The following is a 22,812-nucleotide window of genomic DNA, read 5'->3' as shown; positions in this document are numbered from 1 at the left end:
TGGAAGATTTCATTTTCCTCCTCAATTTTAATTCATCAGTGAAAAGGACCAGACCAGATGCTGTCTGCTATTGCAGCCACACAGCCCTGATGAGCCCCTGCGTGTCTGAAACGGAGAGGAGGGCAGGGCGCTCACACGCTGAACAAGAGCAGAGCCAGCGGCTCCCCGGCTATCTGGATGCTGGCGCTCGCTGCATAAATCGCTCTGTTATCTGCATGGCTGCTATTTCTCTAAAATAGCTCACAACTCCCTTGCAGGGTTCCTGTTCCAGGGGAACATGCCCAGGGACTTGCTCTCAAGGATGAAGCGTTCCTTATCTCCATTCATGCCAGGTTTTCTGCCTGCTATTTTATTTTACATACGCCACCCATCCTGCTCTGTGGGCACCCACAACAGGAGATGCAGTGGCCACTTCCAGAGCAGCAGGGTGCAGGCCCACTTGGGAACACGGCTCCTGCACCCCTGGGACAGGCGTGTGCATTTCACCTGGCCACGGGTGCACAGGTTGAAATGAAGCTGCACCTTCTGCTTACAGCATCCAAAATATAACAGATCAGCTGCTGGGGTGCTGGGAGTCACCTCATGAATTATGCTGAAGTCCAGACTCAGAGCTGGCCGAGAGGAAGAGGACAAAGAGGTGCCATTAGTGGGAACTGGGTGGCACCCAAAGGGCACTAAGCGAGGCAGGGATCCTGGAGGCAGGGGGCAGCTGCCCCAGCCCCTCAGCACTCTCTTGGTTTGCTCTTTGTGCCAGGGGTCCTGCGAGCACCCGGCACGTCCAGGAGAGCTGGGGGTGAAGGCAGGCACAGCCCTGCAGGTGGGGGCAAGCCTGTGTGCCAGCGGCTGCCTCGCACCCTGCACGCTGGGGAGCGCAGCGGGCTGCTCGTCTCCCTGACGGGCAGAGTAAATACCCTGCACACTGATAGCGAGCTCAGTTCTGATACTTGCTTAGAGACTTGACAATCCCTGTATAAAAGGATTTCCTTCCACAGCTGAAGTTTGACATTCCTGCATTATTAGATTATTTGCAAAGGTCTGCCTGCGCTGCAGGAAAACAATGCTACCAACATCCAAAATTACAACCTTCTCCTCCACAAATCATCCAAGAGGCAATAAGCCAGGGAGACAGCGCACGCTTGGAGCAGGCAGATCTTAAAAAGGAGCGAGGGGAGGAGGGCAGGGCAGGGCCAGCGCTCGGATGGGCGAGCACCACTGCAGCGCCTGTAAGCAGCAGCCCCAGGAGGTCGGGGGGGCACCCAGGAAGGTGAGGGGGGGGCTGGGGTCCGGTGCTGCCGCTGCCCCCGTGCCCTGCCCCGCAGTGGGAGAGCGTCCCCGCAGCACCGAGCCGGCAGCAAGCAGCAGCACCAGCACCAAGCAAGGGCTGCAGGGAGTCACAGGTCTCTGCCCAGAGCTGCCCCCATGCTAGGCAGGATTACCCAAAGTATAAAATTCAGGAGAAAATTACTTGGAAAGAATTATTACTTTAGAGAACAATTCGTGCTCGTTTCCAGTCCATTAACTCCTTCCTCCTCTGCAAAACCCACCATCAGTTTCCCAATGGAGAGAAGCGCTGTCACTGCTGTCAATCATTTCTGCAATGGTTCCCTGTCCCCAAACCATTGTTTAAAGGACCAAAAAAAAAAAAAAAAAGGTGAAGGGAAAACCAAAACACCCTTTTCCCCTCCTTATTATTGACTGTTATAAGAGAAAAGCAGTTCCTGAAATCCAGGTCTCATAAAAAATTTTTAAAAAATCAATAACTTTAGTGACTTATTTGTGCCGCTGAAGGTTTGTTTCCCCATTTTGACAGTGTCTCTTCGTATTTAGTGTCACCTGGGTCTCTCCACCAGGATGTCAAGAGAGATTCCTCAGCCGTGATTTGCACTCGTCTCTCCCCGTTTAGAGCGGCTCAGGTGGGAGCGGAGCTGAAGATGGATCCAGACGCGCCGCGGGGCCCCTGCCAGCTCCTGCTGCTCCCCCCCCAGGGAAGCCACGGGCTCTGCAGCTGGGGCTTGGACCCCCCCGGTGCCACCATCAGGGGCTGCAGCCCCATCACGGCCATGGGGCCAGCACCCAGGGGCTCTTCCCAGCCAGCCGCCCCCGTTGCCTCCTGCTCGCCCACCCCCAGCCCCAGCCCCTGCCCGCTGAGGACGCAGCGCTGGGCGCTCAGCATCCCTCCCGCAGGGGCTGCGGGGATGGGGGGTGCAGAGCTGCTGCGGCAGAGCGCCCACCCTCCCCTTCCATTTGGGCTGCAAGTTTCCTGCCTCCCCATCACCAGAGTGCCTCATCAATCACGTTCCTTCTAATTAACTTCTAATTTACCTCTTTAGTCAAATCTGTTTACAATCAGAGACAAGAAAACCCAGCCCAGCGCCGTGCGATGCGCATCGCTTTCTCCCCCCTTGCGCTCGGCTGCCCCCGCACCGCAGCCCCGCATCGCCCAGCGGGGTCCAGCTCAGGGCCCGAGCCCATCCCTGACCAAGGCTGCCCACCGCAGCGTCCCTGTGCCAGGGGACCCCAGCAAAACGCAAGCCCCAGTGCCCAGCCCCAGGCCCCAAGGGGGACACGGGGGCTCCACGCACCTGCCTGGGGCTCGGAGGTGCAGATGAAGCCGCCTGGTGGGGACACGTTCGGGGCCACCTCCCATCACTGCAGTGGGGATGTGCTCGGGGCCGCCTCCAGCAGCTCGGGGGCTGCTCAGCCTCCCCCTCTCCCGGTAAGCGCATCCAATCCCAAAGCCAACAACCACGATGCTGCCCCCAAACTTCAACCCCTGGTCAAAAATATCAGAAGCTAAGCCAGGGAGCAAACCCTACTTTCTACAACCCACCGATAAGAAAACCTGTTGTTAGCTCAACCCTTTAATCCTCCCCCAGTTCCAATAACCGCATTTTTCACAGCTGCTCAGGCTCCTGGTGCCGGTCTTCATACCTCCAAGGCGTTTCTGTACTGCTCAACATGGCAGCAAAAATGAGCTGGCCTGCAGCAGCAGCAGCACATTTAGCTGAATAATTATCTTAATTAATAACAGAGGGCCCAGGTGGGCACCCAGCCCATCCGAAGACCAAGCCAGAGGACCCGGCTCCTTGCAGCAGGGCTGTGCCCAGGGCACGTGTGTGGCAGCCCCAGCCCCTGCCACCGCCCTGCAGCAGAGGATGGAGGCGAGCTCCCTGCCCCAGGCACTGCGCAGGGGGCACTGCGAGGCTGTCCTACTTTGCTGGGGGGGTTTATGATATTGGGGGTTTCACACGTCCCGGGCAGGGCGCTGCCTTCAGACCCTGTGGCACGCAGAGATCTCCAGGCAGAGGATCCTAACGTGTGTGCAGCGGGGCTCCTCGCTTCTGAAATACTTAGGAGATTAGGAGGAGAGAATTCATCATCTGTCTTGTAAAAGCCTGACTTGTAATAACAAGCTCTGTGCTAATTCCTCAGCAACATCTGGAACATCCTTATCTATCAGGAGAGAGACACAAAGACTGCGTCGTGCTCAGGTAAGCACTGGCATTTTGGCTTTTCATAATCCCCTCCAACGTCTCTCCGTCAGCTCAGGGAGAAAAGAGCTACAGAAAGCACCCTGCCACGGCGGGCCCGTGCTGCTGCTGTGAGCCAGCTGCGCCAAGCCCCAGGCAAGGGACAAGGGCACTGCTGGGCCAGCAGGACAGGGCTGCCAGGGCAGGGGCAGGGGGAGCCTCCCCGCACACCCAGAGCCATCGTCTCGGAGCAAGCAGGCGGCGCCGCCAAAGCCCAGGGCTGGCCCCTGGCACCAGGGCACTGCTGAGCCCCTGCACCCGCAGGCAGCTCCCCGCATCTCAAGGTGCCGAGCTAACCCACCGCAGCTCCAGCTCCGATTCTTTCAGTGAACTACCCAGAGACTTACAGGCTTTGGTGAAGCACTTTGAAGAGCTCACAAATTACAAAAGGGGGAAAAAAAAACCCACAATCAAAGAAAAGCTGCCTTCTAAAGCAGGAACATTCATTACAAGCAGCCTAAGCTTCCTCCGGCAGCGCTGCTCCTGGGAAGCTGGCGGTCCAGCCACTGGAGCAGGGAATTATTTTCAGCCCAGTCTCCATATTTAGTAACTCAGCTACGACATCTAGAATGGAAAATATTAAAGGAAGAGAAATTTACTTCCAGAAAGCAAAACTCCAGCCAGAGCAGTACAGGGGAGGCGTTTTCACTCCTGCCAGAGCCACGGCTGGAGAGCAGAGCCCAGCGCTGAGCGTGCACAGCACCAGGCCTGCCAGCACCTCACGGCATGCAGCAGCCGGGCACACACACACACAGCAAAATGACCTCACCCATGTTAAGGATGGAATATTTGGATTTAAAACAAAAAGCATAACGCAAAACCTTAGCTTGTACTCAAGTAGATTCTATTACTATTTTCAAGAACCTTCCCTACCTCCCCCCTCCAATATGTGCTCCCCTACTTTACTAAATTGCTTCACGTTCATTAAGTTCTTCCTTCTATTCTGCCTCCAAACACCTTGTTTGTGTCACCTCCCTTTCTCCTCTGCTTTTCAAATGCAGGTGTGCAGTGGGACAAGGAACTTGCCGGGAGGAAGACCCAACAACCAGCTTTGAGTCCAAGTGCACTGCCCATGGTGTGGAAGGGAAGAAGTCCAAGATTCGTGTAAAGTCAAAAACTAAAAGAGGGGGGGGGAATGGAGAAGGGGGTAGGTGGTGAAAATAATTTAAGAAAAGAAATGAGGAATTCAAACAAAGCTTGAAAAAGTGTTTTTGCACGTTCCTTTAGCTGCTGAAACCACAACTTCCACGCCGATCCCCCGAACAACTGCATTTGATGCCACCCAGGCCAGCAGTGCCTGCTGCAGTCATGATTGAAGGCAGCCTTTAAGCTTCCCTGACAATGCATTTTTCTTGGAGATAAAAAATGAATGCTGCCAGCATGCAAATCTCTCTAAATTAGGCAGGGCCCAGCTTACTGGAGCTGTGATGTTTTGTGATGACAATCATTAACTTTAGCAGAAGAAAAAAGGATGCAGGAAAATCGTCTGAGCCACCTCCCGTCCCAGCTGGGAGTCCCTGCTCGGGGAAGCGGTGGGATTCGGCAGGCTGGCATCTGAAATTACACTGCAAGTGCAGAAGGGCAACAGAAAAATGAGCTGTGGCCTGTTTCATTGCGATCAATAAGTCAGTCAGAGGCAAATCACTTGGTTTTTCTGCAGCTCCCACAGTGCACCTGGAAGAGCTGGCATTAGTGGGGCTTTCCCCTTTCTATTGGTGGACTTAGTGCTGCTATAAAAGCCAGACTCCCAGTTCAAGACTCAGAACAATGATTTTCTGCAGAACACGCACAGCCAAGTCCTGAAGCAGACTGTGAAAAGAAAAGTTGATGGCATTTGGGTGTTTTAGGGACCACTTACCTTCCCCACTCGTTTTGAGTGGAACCTGGACAGAACCTCCCTGATGTCCCCTTCAGGAGGGGTGAGAGCTGACCAACCTGTGCCACAACTTGCCTTTGCTTCTGACTCACCCTGGGGAAGACTTAGCAGGAATCATTAAAAGTGGTTGTAGTTCCTGGTTTTTGCTCTGGCAGAAACCAGCAACCTGCTGAAGAACAGCTGAACTGGACACACACCAACCCAACTCCTCCACCTCCCCGTGAAGTGGGCTGTATGTTTGCCTTAGTGCACTGGGCTGCAGTAACACGCTACAGTTGTCTTGAGCTATCTGTGCTTCCTCTTTACCCTGCTTCTAAGCATCACACTGTCATATTGTTTTGTGCTCTGATCACTGCTGTTGGACTTTGGGAAAAAAATGAAAACATCTTTGAGATACCCTACTGCAAGGTAAGCACCTACAGTCACACTCATGGTAGAACTTAAATAACAAACAAAGAATTAAAAAAAAAAAAGCAAACTATATTTAATATCTCCAAAATGCCATTTAGAATAGTTTCATAGAAACATTGTTTTTATCGTGCAATCAGGGCTGGAAGAGGGCAGCAAAAGAAGAGAGCCAGACGCTGCATCCTCCTAGGGAAACACAGAATTCAGCTGCCAAGTCCTCAGAAATTCTCCAGCAGGTCCATGATCCGCTTCTGCTCACTCTCCCGAAACTCCTGGTTCTTCCCATCCCCGATGTTCTCCGCATACTCTGTGGGAGAGAAAGCAGACAGGCAGAAAAACAGATGTTGAATAAGACACTAATGACCAATGGCCAACTTCTCTTACAGAGGTACCACAGCAGAATCTAAATCTGTGTCCACTGCCAACAACTGCATGGGAATTTATGTAAGGAGCACTGATGGATTTTTTCCCCCAATCTCCAGGGTTAAAGCTTTGCATAATAAACACCTACTGACCCCTCATTAACATTTTGTAGCAAACAGACTACAGCAAAAACATGCTGCTCTCATCATGAAGCACCACGAGAAGCAAGCAGACACTCACCGTTACCCTTCCCCAGAGTCTGACCATGACAAGAGCTGACGGCGTTCTTCCCAGCCCCTGCACAGGAGGAGCCCCCTGGCAGCTGTTTAGACTGGAGAGCTGGAGCACTCACCACTTTCAGCCCAAGAAACTTGGAACAGCTCTGGACATCAGTAGCTTTCCAGGTCTCCTTTACCACCATGCATCATCCAGGAAGGTCAGGCAGGAGCCAATGCACAGCTGTTACACTGCCCTAACTTTAGGTTTAACGTGTCTGTTTCCCAAGCACACTGAATTGGGATTTTTGTAAAACTAGTAAAGTGGAGATCATTCCTGAATCTACAAGTGCTTTTAATCCATATGGAAGGAAACACACCAATTAAGATTTCACTACAAAGCGAACTCCCTGTCTTCAACTAGACCCCAATCAAGGTCTTGCTTACCCATGCACGTGGCCAAACACTGCACAACAGAGATTCCCTCTGCAGCTCTCCTTCCTGACATTCGTTTCAAGCTGGCAGCTCTCATTCCCTTGCAACCTTGCTCCTTCCTGCTAACAGAACCTACATATTCAAAGATGGCTTAAAAAGAAAAACTAAAAAGCAGATTCTGAGCTGCAAAAGCAAGGACCTGAACAAATCTTAGTAAATCAGGAGCAGACTGCTTGGTTAGACAGTGCTTTCCAGCCTCCGCCTTCTCTCATTCTTTCCCTTCTTCCTAAACAAACAGAACAGCTTGTATTCAGCATCTGAATAGTAACTTGCTGTAGAAAGTTTGCTTTAATATTTATACGTTCAGCACTGCTACATGCCTCTGAGCTCCATCAAAGCCTTTATTATAAGAGCACTGAAAGGAGTGAGGACAGGGAGAAGTTAGCTGATGTGGGAGTCTCCCCCCATGTGTGTACTCTCTCTCTCTCTCTCTCTCCATGTACAAAAAGCAGAATTCTTTGCCAAGGCCTCTGGGAGAAATCCTTTTAATATTTATGAACTGCTACAGTACCTGTAACAAGAGCAGGTGGAAAACACCAAGGTTTGCTGCAAGTCAACCTGTCTGCCTCTCAGTCCTGGAGAAGGGGGACGAGCGCAGGGAATTCTGCCTTCGGAGGGTGGAAAAGCTTCTCCCCCACACGGATCGCAGGCAGCAGCGAGCTCGTGGAGCTGCTCATTGCAGCTGCTGGAGCTGCTCGGAGCGCTCGGTGAGCCACCTGCACAGCAGCTAGCTGCAGAAGGGCAGGGCCCCGGGGGCAAAGGGCTGCATGGCAGGGACCGTAACCGGTGTCCTCCTCTGGTGGGGGCCAAACGCAGCGCGGCAGACACAGGGTTACTTTCCCAGGAAAACAAGCTGCAGAGCTCAGGCGTTTAGCTCGGGTTCTCCTGTCCCCTTCGGGCAGTATCAGAGCGCTTTCTGTCGAACAGCCTTGGTCCCCCCGGGGGAGCACGGCGAGGAGCAGGCTCTGTCCCCAAACGAGACCTTTCCTGTGCTTTGTCAGACTAAGTGCCTCTGAAACAGATGCAGCGACTGCAACCGCCTTTGTTTATTGCAGCCCAAGGGCAACGCTTTCCTGGCTGCCTCTACATCCTGACAGCTCCGAGCACCCAAGCGAAAGGAAAGGAGGGACTCCTCCAGCTGCTGCCTGCTGGCACAGCCCCGAGGGCCCCGGGGGTGCACCCTGCGGGCAGGGCTCTGCAGGGCGGCCGCAGGCAGGGGGCTGGTGGCCCGGCAGGGCCGTTTGCCCACCAGGCACTGAACCACAGCACAAGCGGTGGAGCTGCCACTAACGCCACTGCCCCTCTATTGTCCCAGTAAGACAGCAAAAACAAGCCACGAGGAATTCCTCCCGTCTTTTGCAAAAGCTCAGCACTTTTCCTCCTAAATATTTAGGTTTCTTAAGACTAAAAACCCCACGACTCCCACGGCAGACTGTTTACTGGGCTACCAGCAGTTGTTAATGTTAATTTGAAAAGACCAGATAAAGCCCCCAGAACCAAGTTTAAAAAAAAACATCATCCAATGAGATTTTACGTATTTACTTTCTTATTTAAAATTCTACCGCTTCAGTGAGACAGCAAAAATCAAACGTAGGCTCCCTCTGCCAACAGTTAAACAGAGCTTACACGTTTCTGTAGCTACACAAAGGGAAGGGACCTAAGATTGGTTTCTGCTTCATTAGACAGAATACAATGGTTACAGAACAGTAAAAATCAATAGGGAAATATTGAAGCTTGTAATGGATATTGGAAGCCATAAAGCCTGCACATACCGAGGGACCACAAACGCCAAATTTAGCATCGTCCTTAAAACACACTTACCTTCCCTTTGTGATTACACACGCTAACGGGTTTGGCTCGGCGTTCGGTGGGTGTCCCACCCAGCACCTCCCTGCCGTGCCCACTACCCGGCCTAAGCCCAAGGTTTAACCAGGCCTCGTGTGCCCGTGCCGGGCGAGGAGCCTCAGGGCCAGCTGCACACCTCCATGGCCTGCACTGAGCAGCTCTACCTGGGGAGGTGTGTGCCTCGCTCCTTCGGCTGGGGGAGACGCAGACCAAACGCCCCCGATGCAGGCACAGCCCCCAGACAGGAGCAGCCTCCCTGCAAAGCGCCCTCCCAGCCAGCGCCCAGCCGTGTTCTTCCTAAAAACAAGCCAACCGTCCCACTGCAAGCAGCGCCTGATCTGCAAGGAAGAGGAGCTGGGGGAGGACTGGTCAGCCTGCAGAAATGCATTTAATGAGCCTTTGGTTATTCCCTGCCCACTCCTCCCCCCCGAAAGTCCTGCCGTAAGGAAGCAGTCCTGCTTCCGCACTCGCATCGTAAATGATTCTGAGCAACCCCAAGGGATCCATCAGCTGTCAGGTTGCCAGAGAAACATGGAGAATATGTAGGCCATAAAAACCTAACTAAAAAACCAAGCACCTAATTAGTATGCGAAAATAGAAAATAAAAACTGAACAAGAGCAAAACACCGAAAAAAAAAGTAAAAATAAAGCAGCCCTCAACCGTCCTGAGAGCAGCCGGAAGCTGGATTAGGAATGGTTCAGGCAGTGCTGAAGGTTCCCAACATCTCAGTCACTCTGAATATAATCTCCTACGCTCTGCATGCCAGGTAATTTCAGAAATCCCCCAGTGGCCTACAGCCCACAGCCTACAGGCAGGCTTTCAGGGTCCAACACCAAACCAGTACTTCAGACAGGCAATGGAACAGCTCTTCTGGAGAGGCAAATGCTTATCTGTGGTGTAACTTGATAAAAGCTGGTGAATCCACACTGAGGAGATACTGGAACATAAGGGTGTAAGTCCTAACGAAGACTAAACATCACCAGCCCAGACTGCAGGTGGGTTCTGTACTAGTCCTACCTGCCAGGAATCTTTTGGCTCCCCGTTCCAGTGCTTCACGAGGGCCCACCAACAAATTCACTTCTGAAGCTATTGACAACTGTGAAGGCACAAGTCCCTAAAACTGACAAGTGTGACAGCCGGGGAAGAGCTGAAAGACAGCCCCAAATACTGTATCCATCACCTGTATTATTAACATGCCATTTAAGGTCTCCTTAGGAAGTGCACGTATCCCTGCTGGGACTCCTGAAATTGCTGTACAATCTGCACTTTCCATAAGCAGCTTGCAAGACACGATAAAGCCATAGAAAAAGTTTCACAATGCAAGTCACTGCCTGTGACAAAAAAATCAGATGAAATTTTAATGCAGCTGCCCTTCAGTTCAGGAAGGGAAGCTCAGTATGTAAATCAACACGCCACGGAAGCGAACATGAGGCGTGCGTGCAGACAAATCTCCCGGGTACCTGGGGCCCAGGTCAAGTGTGAGAATCTGAACACGGTCGCGTGTCACGTCCTAAGCTGCAAGTGGGCAGTTTGGAGGCAGGAATTGTTAAGTATCATAATTGAAAGCAGAAAAGACATCCTATCCAGTCCCACTCCCCTCCCCGTTCATCACCAGGCATCAGCTTGAACTTGCTGGGAAAGGACAAGGGCCAAAGATCGCCGATAGCCGCAGGTTGTCTCGGTGTCAGAAAATCACTCCGATTTCTTTATACCAGCTATCTTTCTCATCTCCTCTCTTTCCTGCATATGTGAAGGGAGAAAAACAACAGGATCTGCAAGGAAAAAAAAGGCTGCCTCTACCTCCCACTGTTGAAGGGAAAAAAGAAAAGGCCAGGAGCACATCATTGTTATTCCCTAGGAAAGCAGAGACATCAAAACAACGCAACCCAGAGCCCAAGTACCCCAGAGATGCAGCTGACTTTCCTTCCTCTTCAGAAGAGAGCTCCTTACTCTTCACCGAGAGCAGCACAGCCTCTCAAGAGCAGACACGGCCCCACACAACCCTCTGCTAAAACAGGAGAGGCTTCTCCCAGGGCAGCAGATCAGCGCTGCTCCAGCCACATCTCACAGCTCGGGGGGGCTGCGGGGGGAGTCCTGAGCCCTGTCCTCCCCTTCCCCTGTCCAATGGCTGCTTCTGCTGAAGGACAGCAGGCTCCAGATGAGAGCCACAGCTCAAATAAGCATTGCTCTAATTCAACATAAGCATTCAAAATAACAAGCAGTACTTTAGAACCAGGATTGCAAATCACAACAGCTACGTTTTAAAGCTACAGAGGATACTTTAATGCTATAATCCATATTAATCTGACACTAAGAGCAAGACAAATACACCGTGGATACTAATACGGTGCAGATGGTAAAGTACAGGACCATGTTAATGAAAGATGAGACTCCACTGTTCCTCCCTCTAGCATGCACATACACTTCCCTTAAATATTTACTCTAGTGTTAAAGTCAGCAGCAAGTCCCAGCCAGTCTGCAGCTGATGGCAAAGCGCTGTGGGGTTACGTGACAGCAGACAACAGCGAGCATCCTCACCCCAAGGTGAGGCACGCCTCTTATCCCAGCGATTCCAGCCCTGCCCAGATCTCAGAACGTAACTGCTGCATGAAGCTGCTCATGAACTCACGGAGAATTACATGCAAAGGCTCATCCTACCAAGTGATGACCATGCTGATCCTGATAGAGAACAAGACACGCGTAGGAATAGCTGAACTCACCCTTCAGAATGTGTCGAACAATTTTAATGGAGCTGCCCCTCATGTTCAGAATCTGATGAACTCTTTGACGAATCTGATCAGGGACGGGAAACAGAAGAAAGTAATCTTCAACAACAGAAAACCACGCACAACCCCACTTTCTGCAACTTTCTTTGAGGTGCAAGCAGAAACCCCAAGTACCACAAAACCCAACTCAGCCTTGCTAGCCCACAGTCCCAGAGCACCCACTTAAAAGCCTTCAGGAAGACATGTGGCACAGGTACAAGTCACCACAAAGTCAAAAATGTGTTGGTGACAGCAGAGCAGCAGTATTTTGCTTAGTTAGGAAAAGTCACCTGCTGCAGTCTGCGCCTTTGAGAGGCCTTCTGAGAGAACATCCTCTTCTGCTGCTCTCAGCAGTGGTACAAATTGGACCTTTCCATTTCAAGCTGTGACCTTGCTTATGGCAGGCTGTGTGAGCTCAGTGATAACCATCAGCTTCTGTACCTACTGTTGCCCTCCCAACTGCTGTAAGTTCACGAAGTTGCATGGACACAAGCACAATAAGTTTCCTCCCAGAAAAGGAATTACGGAAAGAGAGGATTAAGAGGTAATATCTGCAAGGATTTATTGCCTTGTTTGTATCATGGATGGAAACACAGGTGATCTGCCAACCTTGGATATAGCTTTACCTGGGGAACATTGGCATTACAGATCTCTGCCATGATGTAACAAATGAGCTGTAGAACAAAGAGACCAGCATCCAGGCGACGAAGATAGAATTCATCTTCCATGTCATCATCTATTATCTCTCCGCGACGTACCATGTCCTGTAAAGCAGTGCAAAGAAAAGGGTGTCAAGACTGGCTCTCAAAGTACTGCCCATTAGTAGTGGCAAAACACTGGTGATATTTGTGGTTTCTTAAACGCTTTGCTCCCCCAAAATATGAACATCCATCCATTTCTCACTAAAGAAATACTATTTTTAATAATTCATTTAAATTCACAAAACATTTCATTCAATTTTGAGCAAGGTTTTGCTGTTGCTGGTTGTGAAGAATGTCCACCTGCAAACGTAAATATTAATGTAAACATACAAACTGCACTCCTGAACTGAGTGATTACAGCCCGTGAATGTGAAACAAACCAGTGCTTTTACTACTTGCAAGTTTTGTCAAAACGGAACAAACCCCGTGTTCTCCTACTGGCCATCTGAGGGTGCTGGTAAGCAGTGCAGAACACGACTCCAGCCAGCTCGAAGACCTACCAGGCTTCCACCTCTAGCACCAGCTGACGAATGAGAAACCAGGTCTCAAAATTCTGCACAAGTGAAATTTTGCCATTCCCAGCCCTGACCTTCCAACAGCATTTGGCAGGAAGCCTGAGAGGGCCAAGCCTCCAGCTGCAGCACGCTGACAGGAGAGCTCTGGTTCCCGGGGCAATGGCTGAGGGCTCCTGCTGCTTCTCCAAACACTGCCAGAACTTTCTCAGAACGGTGTTTCACCAGAGAGACCTGCCCAAACAGAGCCCAAAGGCAGAATGCAAGAGGCCACTCCACCCTTCTGGTTCGGACAGAGCACTTTGTTCAAAGCACTGGCAAGAACAGCCTGGCAATAAATTCTGATCAGTTTTGTCTGGGGAAAGGCCCACTCCACCCAGAGTGAACCCACCCTTACTCTTCACAGAGACCAACAGAGCAGAATAACTGATGTCATGCATGACCTTTTGTGTTTTGGGGGTTTGTTTTTTGGTTTTGTTTTTAAATCAAGGAAACAGCTTGTCAGACCCTGCTAGCTTGCTGCAGCTCGGGTTACTCATTATGCAGCAGTGTGGCAGGTGGGCACACACCAGCAGAGCAATATTTTCTCATTAGAGCCATCACCAGCGAGCACGGTACCCGTAATGCTCACCGAGAAGCACTTGCTCCACATGCACATGCTGCAGGCGAACACACACAAGGTGACCAGCACCAAAGCTGATTTGAGCTACCACATTTTCCTGTTTCATCAAGCCAAAGCCTTTCATCTAATTATAGGTGGAGTATTTTAGGCACAAGAAGGAAAACTAATCCTGTACACTTCTCACTGGAGAGTGCAATAAATGCTCACTATACAGAAATCTGATTAAGTGACTTAGAAATGCAGCTGTTTATTGCTGCCTCCCAAAAGTCAGAGAAGAAAGCGCATGTAATGAAATACTTTTCCTTTCCTCCTAGGAATGTAGCTTGCCAATGAAAGAACAAGTTTAAAAAGCAATGCCTAATTACCAATGTCATAAGACAACCACATTGGCTACCCTGCAGGGTGCTTTAGCATCAGATCCTTCAGGCTCCAGTATCTGCAGAACTGTGATTTACTCCATGCTTCCAAAATCATGGGCACAGGCATGACTGCACAAAGCTTGCGTGCAAGCTCCTGCCAGTAAAAAGAAATCCGATTTTGTGCAAGGAACAACATTCCCCACCCTACATCAATGCCAAATTAAATGAATCTGGTCAAATCTGGTCTCTAAAACTACCCATTGCACCTGGCAAGCCAGAGATCGGCAGCTACTCACTGAAATAGCCAAAAACCCCATGTGAGAAAAAAAGACAAGTCACTCAATTCCCAAAACTCGGTGCTAAATTCCTGAACAGAAAAATATCAACAGGCAAGGACTTTGAATCGCCAGAGCAGGAAACAAAGACCATTCCTGTTCTGTATTCTGATCCAAGCACGGTGATCACAGGAGCAGGATCCAGGCAACTGTCGTCTTGATTACACAGCGAAGGCAGCAGTTACAACAGCCCCTCTCAGCACAGAAGCGAGATTATTTTGCACCAGTGAATTAAGCAGATACAAATTAGAAGACAAATACAGTCTTAGGTACCTTTTCACAGCCCTTTTTTTAAACAACAGAAAAAAAACAAAACTTTAAATGCTAATCTGCCTCCCAGTACAGTACCAAGCAGCCACCTTTCCACTTTGTCTCTCTTTCAAAGCTGTCAAGTTGCTAACCTCCAAATGAGCACTCAGATGCCATTTCTAATCTGCCAACAATATGTGCTGAGATGCCCCTTGCTGATGGGAGAAGACAGCAATGAGATGGGCTTCTGTGAAGCTAAAATGAGCTTCTCTCGCACTAATGAGGCAGGACTGACAGGCTTCAAGGTGTCAAGCAAAGACCTAAACCTAGAGATACGGATCTGCCGATCTGTGCCAGAGCCCACATCTGCTCCACAGCCACCGGACCGGGGCCCAGAAGATTCTCTGCATCCTCCTTCCTTACATCTTATTCACCTCTCCCAGCAAAACCCAGCGAGGCAGTGCTTCTAGCAGGAAAGTTCAAAGCTCACCCCTGCCTGCTGGCCATTTCCCAGGAAAGCTCCCAGCGCAGGCAGCCTGAACTGAAAAATCTGCACACGCTCCCGTGACCTCCGGTGTGCTCTTTCCACGGGGCACTGACACCTCCCCGGCCACCACCAGCTCCTGCTTTCAGTACAGGTCCAGGCAATTCACCCATCACTCTGACCTGGACCCAAACGCTGGGCTAATACCAGGCAGGAGCCGCTAGGAGTTCCACCTCTCCCTTTCAAGGATGGAATCACTTAACTGTAGCACAATTAGCATGTAATTTGTAAGTCATTATAGCGCAAAGTATCTGCTGAGAATATTTTACTGAATAAACCCGTGAGCATCATTTTCCACTGAACTATAAAAATATTAAACCATCCTCGTCTTCTCCTGCCATTTTTAGGGATCGCTAAGGCTATTGCTGCCGCCTATAATTATGCCTCATTTTAGAGGGAGTTGAAAGCCACAGTTTTGCACCTTTTCCTACAGAAAGGATTAAAGAATTTGAGACAGGGACAAGATCCTTACTGGGTTTCATTACCTAAAAACTCTGAGAAAAGTGCTAAGACAGGCAGCAGGTGTTAGAGACAAATGCTCGCATGGACTTTGCTCCTGGGTTTCAGGTAGCAATCAGGGTAATCATGAAGTTATCACCTGATCACTTCTGAACAGATCCCACAGCAGCAAATGGCTGGTTAACACTGAGATGAAGGGAGGCTCTCCCTCTGGACCGTATCCTCTTTCATTGTCCAGATTCACAGTGCAGCTTCATAACAATTGTTCTTCTTCAGAAACAGCTGGCTTAAGAAATTCCTCCCTTCCCTTCTGTTCTCAACTGTTTCCACGCCTTCACTGCCACAGTCTGAAGGGCTGAGCTATAAACCAGATCACAAAAATAAGCTAAGCTAAAAGAAAAAAAGAAAAAGAAAAAAAAAAAGGAAAAGAACTGCAAGAGCAGGAGCTTCTTATGCCAGCTGCACTACTAAAGATAAAACTTCAGGTATGATACCTTCAATCATTCTTTGTGTAATCATGTTTCCACTTCTTGTAATGCCAGACTTACACCAGGATACTCTGTCCATCAGACTTGAATCTCTCTTTTCAGTATAGGCTGAACCTGTACAAATTCATCAGGTATCTATTTTTTCCTTTGGGGGAGGGAGAAAGGAAAGGATTCGTATTCCAGATTTTTTTGGGTACTGTGCCCTCCACCGCAAGAGGAAGGTCAAAACCCCCCGGGTGACAAAGCTCAGCTTCTAAAGGACCAAGCGTTCAAACCATCCACTTCAATGATTCATGTGCAACAACTACAAACGTTAAAGCAGCCACAGATCCTGTCAAAGCTAGATAATTCCCTGACCTGACAGGCACAATGATGGCTTTTGCCTGCTTCTCCGTGAGGGAACTGCTTGAGCCACTTCAGATCTCAGCAGACCATTTCCCACTGACCATTTTAGGATGCTAAAAAGCAAAGCAATCAGTAACTCCAGAAGTGTTGAGGCTTGTTCCTTGCTTGGAACGTCGTATTTCATACACTGTGCCCAATGCTCTAACCTGCTGGGAGATAAAGCAAGAAGTAGTAGCGCGGTGACACGCTTAATATCATCTGCGCTGCCTAGAGATGATCGGGATTGCAATTGGACAAATTCCTAGTCCAGCCCTGTCCAGATTTCTAACCTCCTAATCTTTACTACCAGGCTCGGAACAGCTCTGCTTTGAAAAACCAATGTCCTTCACATGCAAAGTACAAATCTGCTTCTCAGAGGTGACATGAGCAAATCTCGGAGAAATGCTTTGATATTTTCTGTTGAAATATGTTGCAGAAGGTCAAAGCACATATGGGATGTTTCTGCCAAATCCTATTATTAGCACTAATAGGAGGAAGAACTGAGATCCATTTATTCCAGCCATTCCAGCCTACAGAGCACTGCACTGGGGCAAAAGCACACCGGCCTTCCGGAGGCAGGAGGAAAGTCTGAGTTCTTGTGCTTTCTCTTCTCGTTTATCAGTAAACATGAATGGGTTGTAATTAATTAAATTGCTTCTACACAAGCTTCTTCACACTCCAACTCCCTTCACCCCTGCTCTGTTGGCTGTTTGCTACAGGTGTTAATAATATTTAGAGCCAACTTCAAGACCTTTTTGATAACGGGTGAATACATACACTAGTTTCACTCATTTAATGTAAGGGCTCTGTACAGCAGCTGCCCATACACCGAGATTTCAGCCAGAAAAATCAGCTCTGCTTTTTGATTTCTAACACCCACACACCAACACCGAAACCTAGAGAATAAATAATTCCTTGTTCTGTTTCGAGGTGGATGACTGGAGCGTGGAGGGATAGCAGGAAAGGGTGAAGGCTGTTTTTCTTCGGGCCACTGTTCATTTGTGAAGCTGCAGCTGTCCATATGGAGTCTGGATGCTGGCAGCAAAAGCAGCTCCATTCATCACTCCGCCTTTTGCCTTTTTGAGCAGCAGCAGCACCGCTGAGCTCTGATGCCCCCAAAATGTTTGGCAGCGCCTGGAGAAACAGCCTTGGCAGCCAGGGGACAGCTGTTTGTCGGGGCCCGGCAGGGGGCTGCAGCCCGGGCACGCTGAGCTCACCCGCGTGCGGGGACGGCGGCTGCAGCCATTACTCTCCGTCAGTGCTAATCAATCTCAGCCCCTCTTCAGCGCTGATACAGATAATCTTGTGGGAAGCGGGCCAAGCTCGCTAACAGCTCTGCAAGCTGCTTCCTGACTCCGACAGCTCATTCTCTTTCAAGAAGTCTGTTCCAGCTTCAGTTCCAAGAAAGTACTAGGTGGTACCCATGCTCATGTCATTCGAAACGTTCACTGCTGGTGTGCAGAAAGCACACAGACTTGGGCTGCAGCCTCATCTGTCTAATCAAAATAGAAGTTTTCTCACAGGTAATCAGAACTCTACAGACCAGGGTAGGAGGCCTCACACATTACCATGTAATTATCTGCATTTCGCTTCTCTCCATCCACCAAACCAAGCAAAATTTCAGACAAGTAAAAATGAAGGTAACCCGACTGAGGCCCTCTTCGTAGGATTCACTAAGAGATGTCCAGAAGCACTTGCTGTAAATAAGTTCTCACCCCATCTTATCTAAGGTACCAGAAGATGGAGAGTGGGGCAACAAAAGCTGAGAGAGAAGTCAGCACAGGTACGAAGGCCTGGCTCAGAACAGCGACCTGGCTGAGCCAGAAGCTTTGTGCAGATGCCATGGCTGTGCAGAAGCATCACAGACACGGGCTAGTACAACTTGAGCAATACATACGTGTTTCTCTCCATCGATCTTCTTATCAGCTGCCTGCATTGCATCCAGATACTTAAAATACAGTTCCATCAGCCTATCAACCTGCAAGGACAGAAGAGAGAGACCTAAGCAAGAGAAAAAGAACAGTGCCATCATCTTTAATCCTTCATGTTATGCTGTTTTTCTTCCAGCTGCAGTCTATGCAAAATACCAGGCAGTTCTGTCACTCCCAGGAAGGAACACATTACAACGATGGTACAAGTGTTGGACAGATGAGCATGCTCAGTCTGCGAGCATCTGAATGTAATCCCATGTCACAAGATGGTCTCATCAGCTCCAGCTAAAAGGAAGCAAAAAGACAGTCCCTAGCCCACTGGTTCTCCTGTGTTGTGGTTCTCCAGTTCTCCTGGTTTCTTAAATGGACTTTTCTATGCTGAATGTAGCCAAGCTTCTGCTACATTTAACAGACACGTCTAATACACAGTGGAGAGCAGGAGAACCCTGACAACTTAATTTCCTGTTACTAGAAAGGGTTTTTCTCCAATTGTTAGAGCGGGTTATGAAAAACACCTTTAAAACATACTAATGAGAAATACTGGTTCCTCTGTATTTCTCAAGTGGTGGAATTTACAAATCCCCTGGGAATTATTGGTTTGCAGAAGCTGCTGTTTCTTTTTCACAGCTGTTTGATCTACCCACCACCATGTAAATATTTTGGAAATAATTTCCCAGACTAAGCACCACTGAAGTGATGCATTGTAGGGGAGGAATGGGGAACGTTGAGTGTGTACTAATGCAACTCCTACAATTTCTGCAAAAGAGCTTCACTGGAACAGACTGGCACCTTTCCATACTTCCCTGGTCCCGCAGAGCCAGCAATATGTGGTACACGATCAGCCCTCAGCAGCGAGGCACAACCCAGGACTACCAGCTGTGCGACAGCACCAGAAAACAAGAGTGCATACGATGGAGGAGGCCAAGCACTAAAGGCACCACCAGCCCTCCAGTGTGTAGACAACAACAGGAACGAGAGAAGGATGGTGTGAGTGTGCAGGTCCCTACAGACAGGCACCGTAGCTGCTTTTTAGTAACTCAGTAAGTGCACGCAGGCACCCTGCCATCATCAAGCGTCCTCTGAGTCCAGCAGCCCAGAGACTGCAGACACACGTTCCGCACACTCACCTTCTCACTGTCATTCTCTGTGAATTTATTCAGCAACCGTGTCCTCTGCTGCCCTCTCAGGTTTCGCAGAAGGGAGGCCAGGATGGAACAGACATGTTCTAGAGGAACAAAATGAAAATTGCACGCTGAGATCAGAAACAGGAGCTTATACTCTCTGTAACATGCCATTAAATTTACTACCACCACTCCGGCACGTAGCTGCCGATAAGCAGAACCCAGGTTCCTGCCAGCAGCAAGTGCAGGCAGAACAGCAGCAGAAGCAGCAAGCTGTGGCTGCAGGGAGCACAGGCAGCTCCTCTCCCACCACAACCAGGCCAGGAAGGCATCCCCAGACCTGCTGCACTACTCCTACTACACTGACCTTGCTTTTTGTCAGTGAACCTGAAAAAAAGCGACTTACATAAAGCACAAATTCTGCTTTAGTTCAACTCGCCAGGCTTGCAGGCGCCCTAGCAGCACGCTGCTCTTTGTGGTCTCAAGCAGGGGCCAGCCCCCACGGAGCACCCAGCACACCCAAGTGGAGTTCGGGCCGTTCTGTAACGGGGCCCAAGCTCTCTGCTCCCCGAGGCAAAGGAAACAAACCGATCTTCTCTAAAACTCCCCTTTTACACACAGAGGGTGCAATGTGCTTCCTTAAGCACAAATATTTGGCTTTCCTGGGCTGCAATGAAGTACAGAAGAAAGTGCTTCTCCTTAGGTCGTTTCCTCAGGAGGATTCGCCAGTTTTATGTGCATCTTATAGAAAATACACACTCGGTTTTGAAACACTTCTCATCAAGTTCTCCAGTTACAACTCCCACACATCGGCTCCGTTTTGTTTTGCCAGCGAGCAACTTCCCGGGCAGAAGGAACCGACCACTTCTGGAAACCAGAGGAGTCCGGGGAAGGAGCCCAGAGAAGGGCGTCCGCCTGCCTCCTGCCCTCCGGGAGGAGGAAGAGCCACAACCAGCACTCACCTGCACCCCACATCGCTCCTGCACGGGCATAGGAGACGCAGAGCTGTGAACCATTTGCAAAATGAACGCCAACATCAGAAACAATGCAGAGCATCAAGGAGTATATGGCTCTACTAATGGGAAATAAAACCCAGCAGCAAAGCGCAAGGCAATGACAGAAGCACGGGTTTCTCTCCCTTGCCGAATCTTTTGGTGTTGCTTCCTGCCTGCAGGTCTGCGTTAAATATAGACCTTACATTATAGATACTTAAATGTATTTTAAATTGTAACTTCTCTCCTTTCCCTCGCTTTAATCTTGATGATTAAGACTGATGAAGAATAATGGACATAAAAATTTCCTCACCTACAGTGATGGGGAGGGGAGAGCAGTGTCAGGATTTTATGTTTTTGAGAGGAAAATACAATGCACGGAGGAAAGGGATCATCCCTGCCATCCAACCATTTAGCGTGCATTTCCACAGTGCTGCCTAGCCCGGAGCCACGAGAAGCCTAGATCAATTGCATCAGCCTACAAGAACAAGTGACATCTACGTGTTCGTATGGATCTGTTGCACTAACAGCCAGCAAACACTTCCACTGAAGGGCTGAAGGCACAGGGGCTGCTCGTCCAAGGCGTGGGTCTGCCCTCCCGGCAGCACAGGTTATCTGCACACTACAGAAGGGCAGCGACAGAAGAGGAGAGACACGCGTCCACACGCGCCCACCCCCCCATTTCATTAGCTACTTACAAACGCAGCTTCCTCAGAAACAGATTTCTGCCTGAGGTGGTGTCAATTTTTCATGTACCAAAGAGATTGGGAGAGCTGCTGGCAGGAGGAGCAGAGGAGATAACAGGTTTATCTGGTGGCCGGCACCGCTCGGCTGCTCTGTCATTTCGACAGGCTAACATGGAGGTGAAGGATGGCTCCGGCACTGCATGCTCTTGCTGCAGAGAAACAGTTATTCCACACAAACAGCTCTGAATTAAGTGTCTTCATTAAAAAACACTGCGAGAGCCCCCAAAGTACTTGCCGGCTCCTATTTCCTTAAGTATTAAAAAAAGATAGAATGAAGACTTTTTAAAATAAATCCCAACAGATACTCTGCTGTTACAGAAAGAAGGCAGAATCCTGTATTTCACACTGTTTATCCTTTTTTTTTTTTTTTTTTTTGAAGTGTTTAGGAGTGTTGACAGTATTTTTGTACTAATGTCCTCACCAATTTTATATAGATATATATATGTATTTCAATGTTCCTGCACTAGGAAATGCATTTCAGCCATTGTTTTTGCTTTGGTGCCCACGTGCAGAAGGTTATTTATTATACTGATAAAATCTTAGAAGCTACTGAGAAATCTAAACAAAGCGATGCAGGCTTTCTAAGAATGAGGTTATTCTTTACACACAGCATCACACAAAGCCCAGAAAACATCCATTTCCTGGTCAAAATGTTCCAAAAACGTTGTGCAGAAATATTCCTCAGCTGACTGATCAGGAAAATGCCTTTTTCTCGATCAGTTTCTTGAAAACTCCCCGGTGTGGTTCCGTGTCCTCCCCCCAAATCGCAGTTGTGCTGCACACAGCTGGCCCAGCGAGCGCCGGCATCCACCTGCAGGAGCCAAAACCAGGGCAAGGCCTGGGGTAAGAGAAGTGCTACGGGAGAAGCGGCTGAGCCCATTTTCAGGGGATTAAACGTCCAGCTGCACTGCAGAAAGGAGAGGCGATCGCTGGAAACACGTGTCTGTAGGCACGGGGACCCTGCCACGCTCCCACAGACTGCGCTGCTGCTCACCGCGCATCTGCAAATTTGTAGGAGTGCATAATCTGTGTGTGCTCTCGGTGTGATCTTCTCTGGAAGGGGATTAGTGGCTGGTGCTGCTCCGAGCCCTCAGAAAGCCAAGCCCGCAGCTCCCTGCTGGGATCTCAGCTAAGGACAGGCCCCGAGCACAGCTCCCAAGGCAGCGCCTCGGCCCCACGGACTCTGCATTTGGGCAACTTCCAAACGATCAAACACACCAGCACCCAGCCCAAGCCCACAGCACACACACAAACGGGGTCTTTTTCATGGAGGGGAACAGACGAGGCCAGAGGAAAACGTTGCTGTCCAGCCCCAATTTCTAAGAACTAAACGCATTTCTCCTGTAAAACACCACCAAAAAGTCCCGCTCAGCACCACCACCGATTCCTCCACCAGCACTACCTTACCACCGGCAGCCAGCAAACATTACAAACAACACTTACCAAACAAAAGTTGCTTTTTTATTAGCAGGCAAGGTTGTCGTCTCCCCTCCCCGCACCAGTTCACCTGCGTGTACCCGAACTCTCCACAGCACCGGCCCCTCGGTGCTGTGCGCACGCGGCCACCGCCTGCCCTCAGCAGCTCGCCCGCGTGTGCTCACCCGCCTGTGCCAGCAGCTCTCCTTACACCAGCAGCACCCCGGGCTCTCGGGAGCCTTTCCCTCTCCAGACAGGCACGAAGACTTCAGAATGCAAGCAGTGTTTAAAACACCCTAATTAGATCGATCTTGACTTCAGCTGCAGCGTGTTGGAATACAGATTAATCTATTCCATGGCTGGCACTGGCAGCTGCAGCAGCAGGAGGTCCTGTCAAATCAAGCCGTAACATTACACTGCTCTGCCTTTACCACCCCAAAAGCTCCCTGTGTTTT

At 49.8% G+C, this 22,812-nt stretch overlaps 1 protein-coding gene across 1 annotated transcript in view; it reads right to left on the bottom strand.

Annotated features, from left to right (window-relative positions):
• Positions 1 to 5,765: 5,765 nt before the first annotated feature.
• Positions 5,766 to 22,812, bottom strand: part of CTNNBL1 (catenin beta like 1) — a 46,580-nt gene continuing 29,533 nt past the window's right edge. The window contains exons 12-16 of the mRNA XM_082773640.1: positions 19,210 to 19,307; positions 18,049 to 18,129; positions 12,125 to 12,262; positions 11,454 to 11,526; positions 5,766 to 6,121 (exon numbers count right to left, since the gene is read on the bottom strand). Of these exons, the coding sequence (XP_082629766.1) occupies positions 6,033 to 6,121; positions 11,454 to 11,526; positions 12,125 to 12,262; positions 18,049 to 18,129; positions 19,210 to 19,307 (479 nt within the window). The 3' untranslated portion in view covers positions 5,766 to 6,032. The remainder of the gene's footprint in view (positions 6,122 to 11,453; positions 11,527 to 12,124; positions 12,263 to 18,048; positions 18,130 to 19,209; positions 19,308 to 22,812) is intronic.

Source organism: Aythya marila, assembly GCF_965140915.1.
Source record: "Aythya marila genome assembly, chromosome: 16".
NCBI classification, from domain to species: Eukaryota; Metazoa; Chordata; class Aves; order Anseriformes; family Anatidae; genus Aythya; species Aythya marila.
Note: the sequence above shows the minus strand (reverse complement) of the source record. Positions and strands in the feature narration are given on the sequence as shown.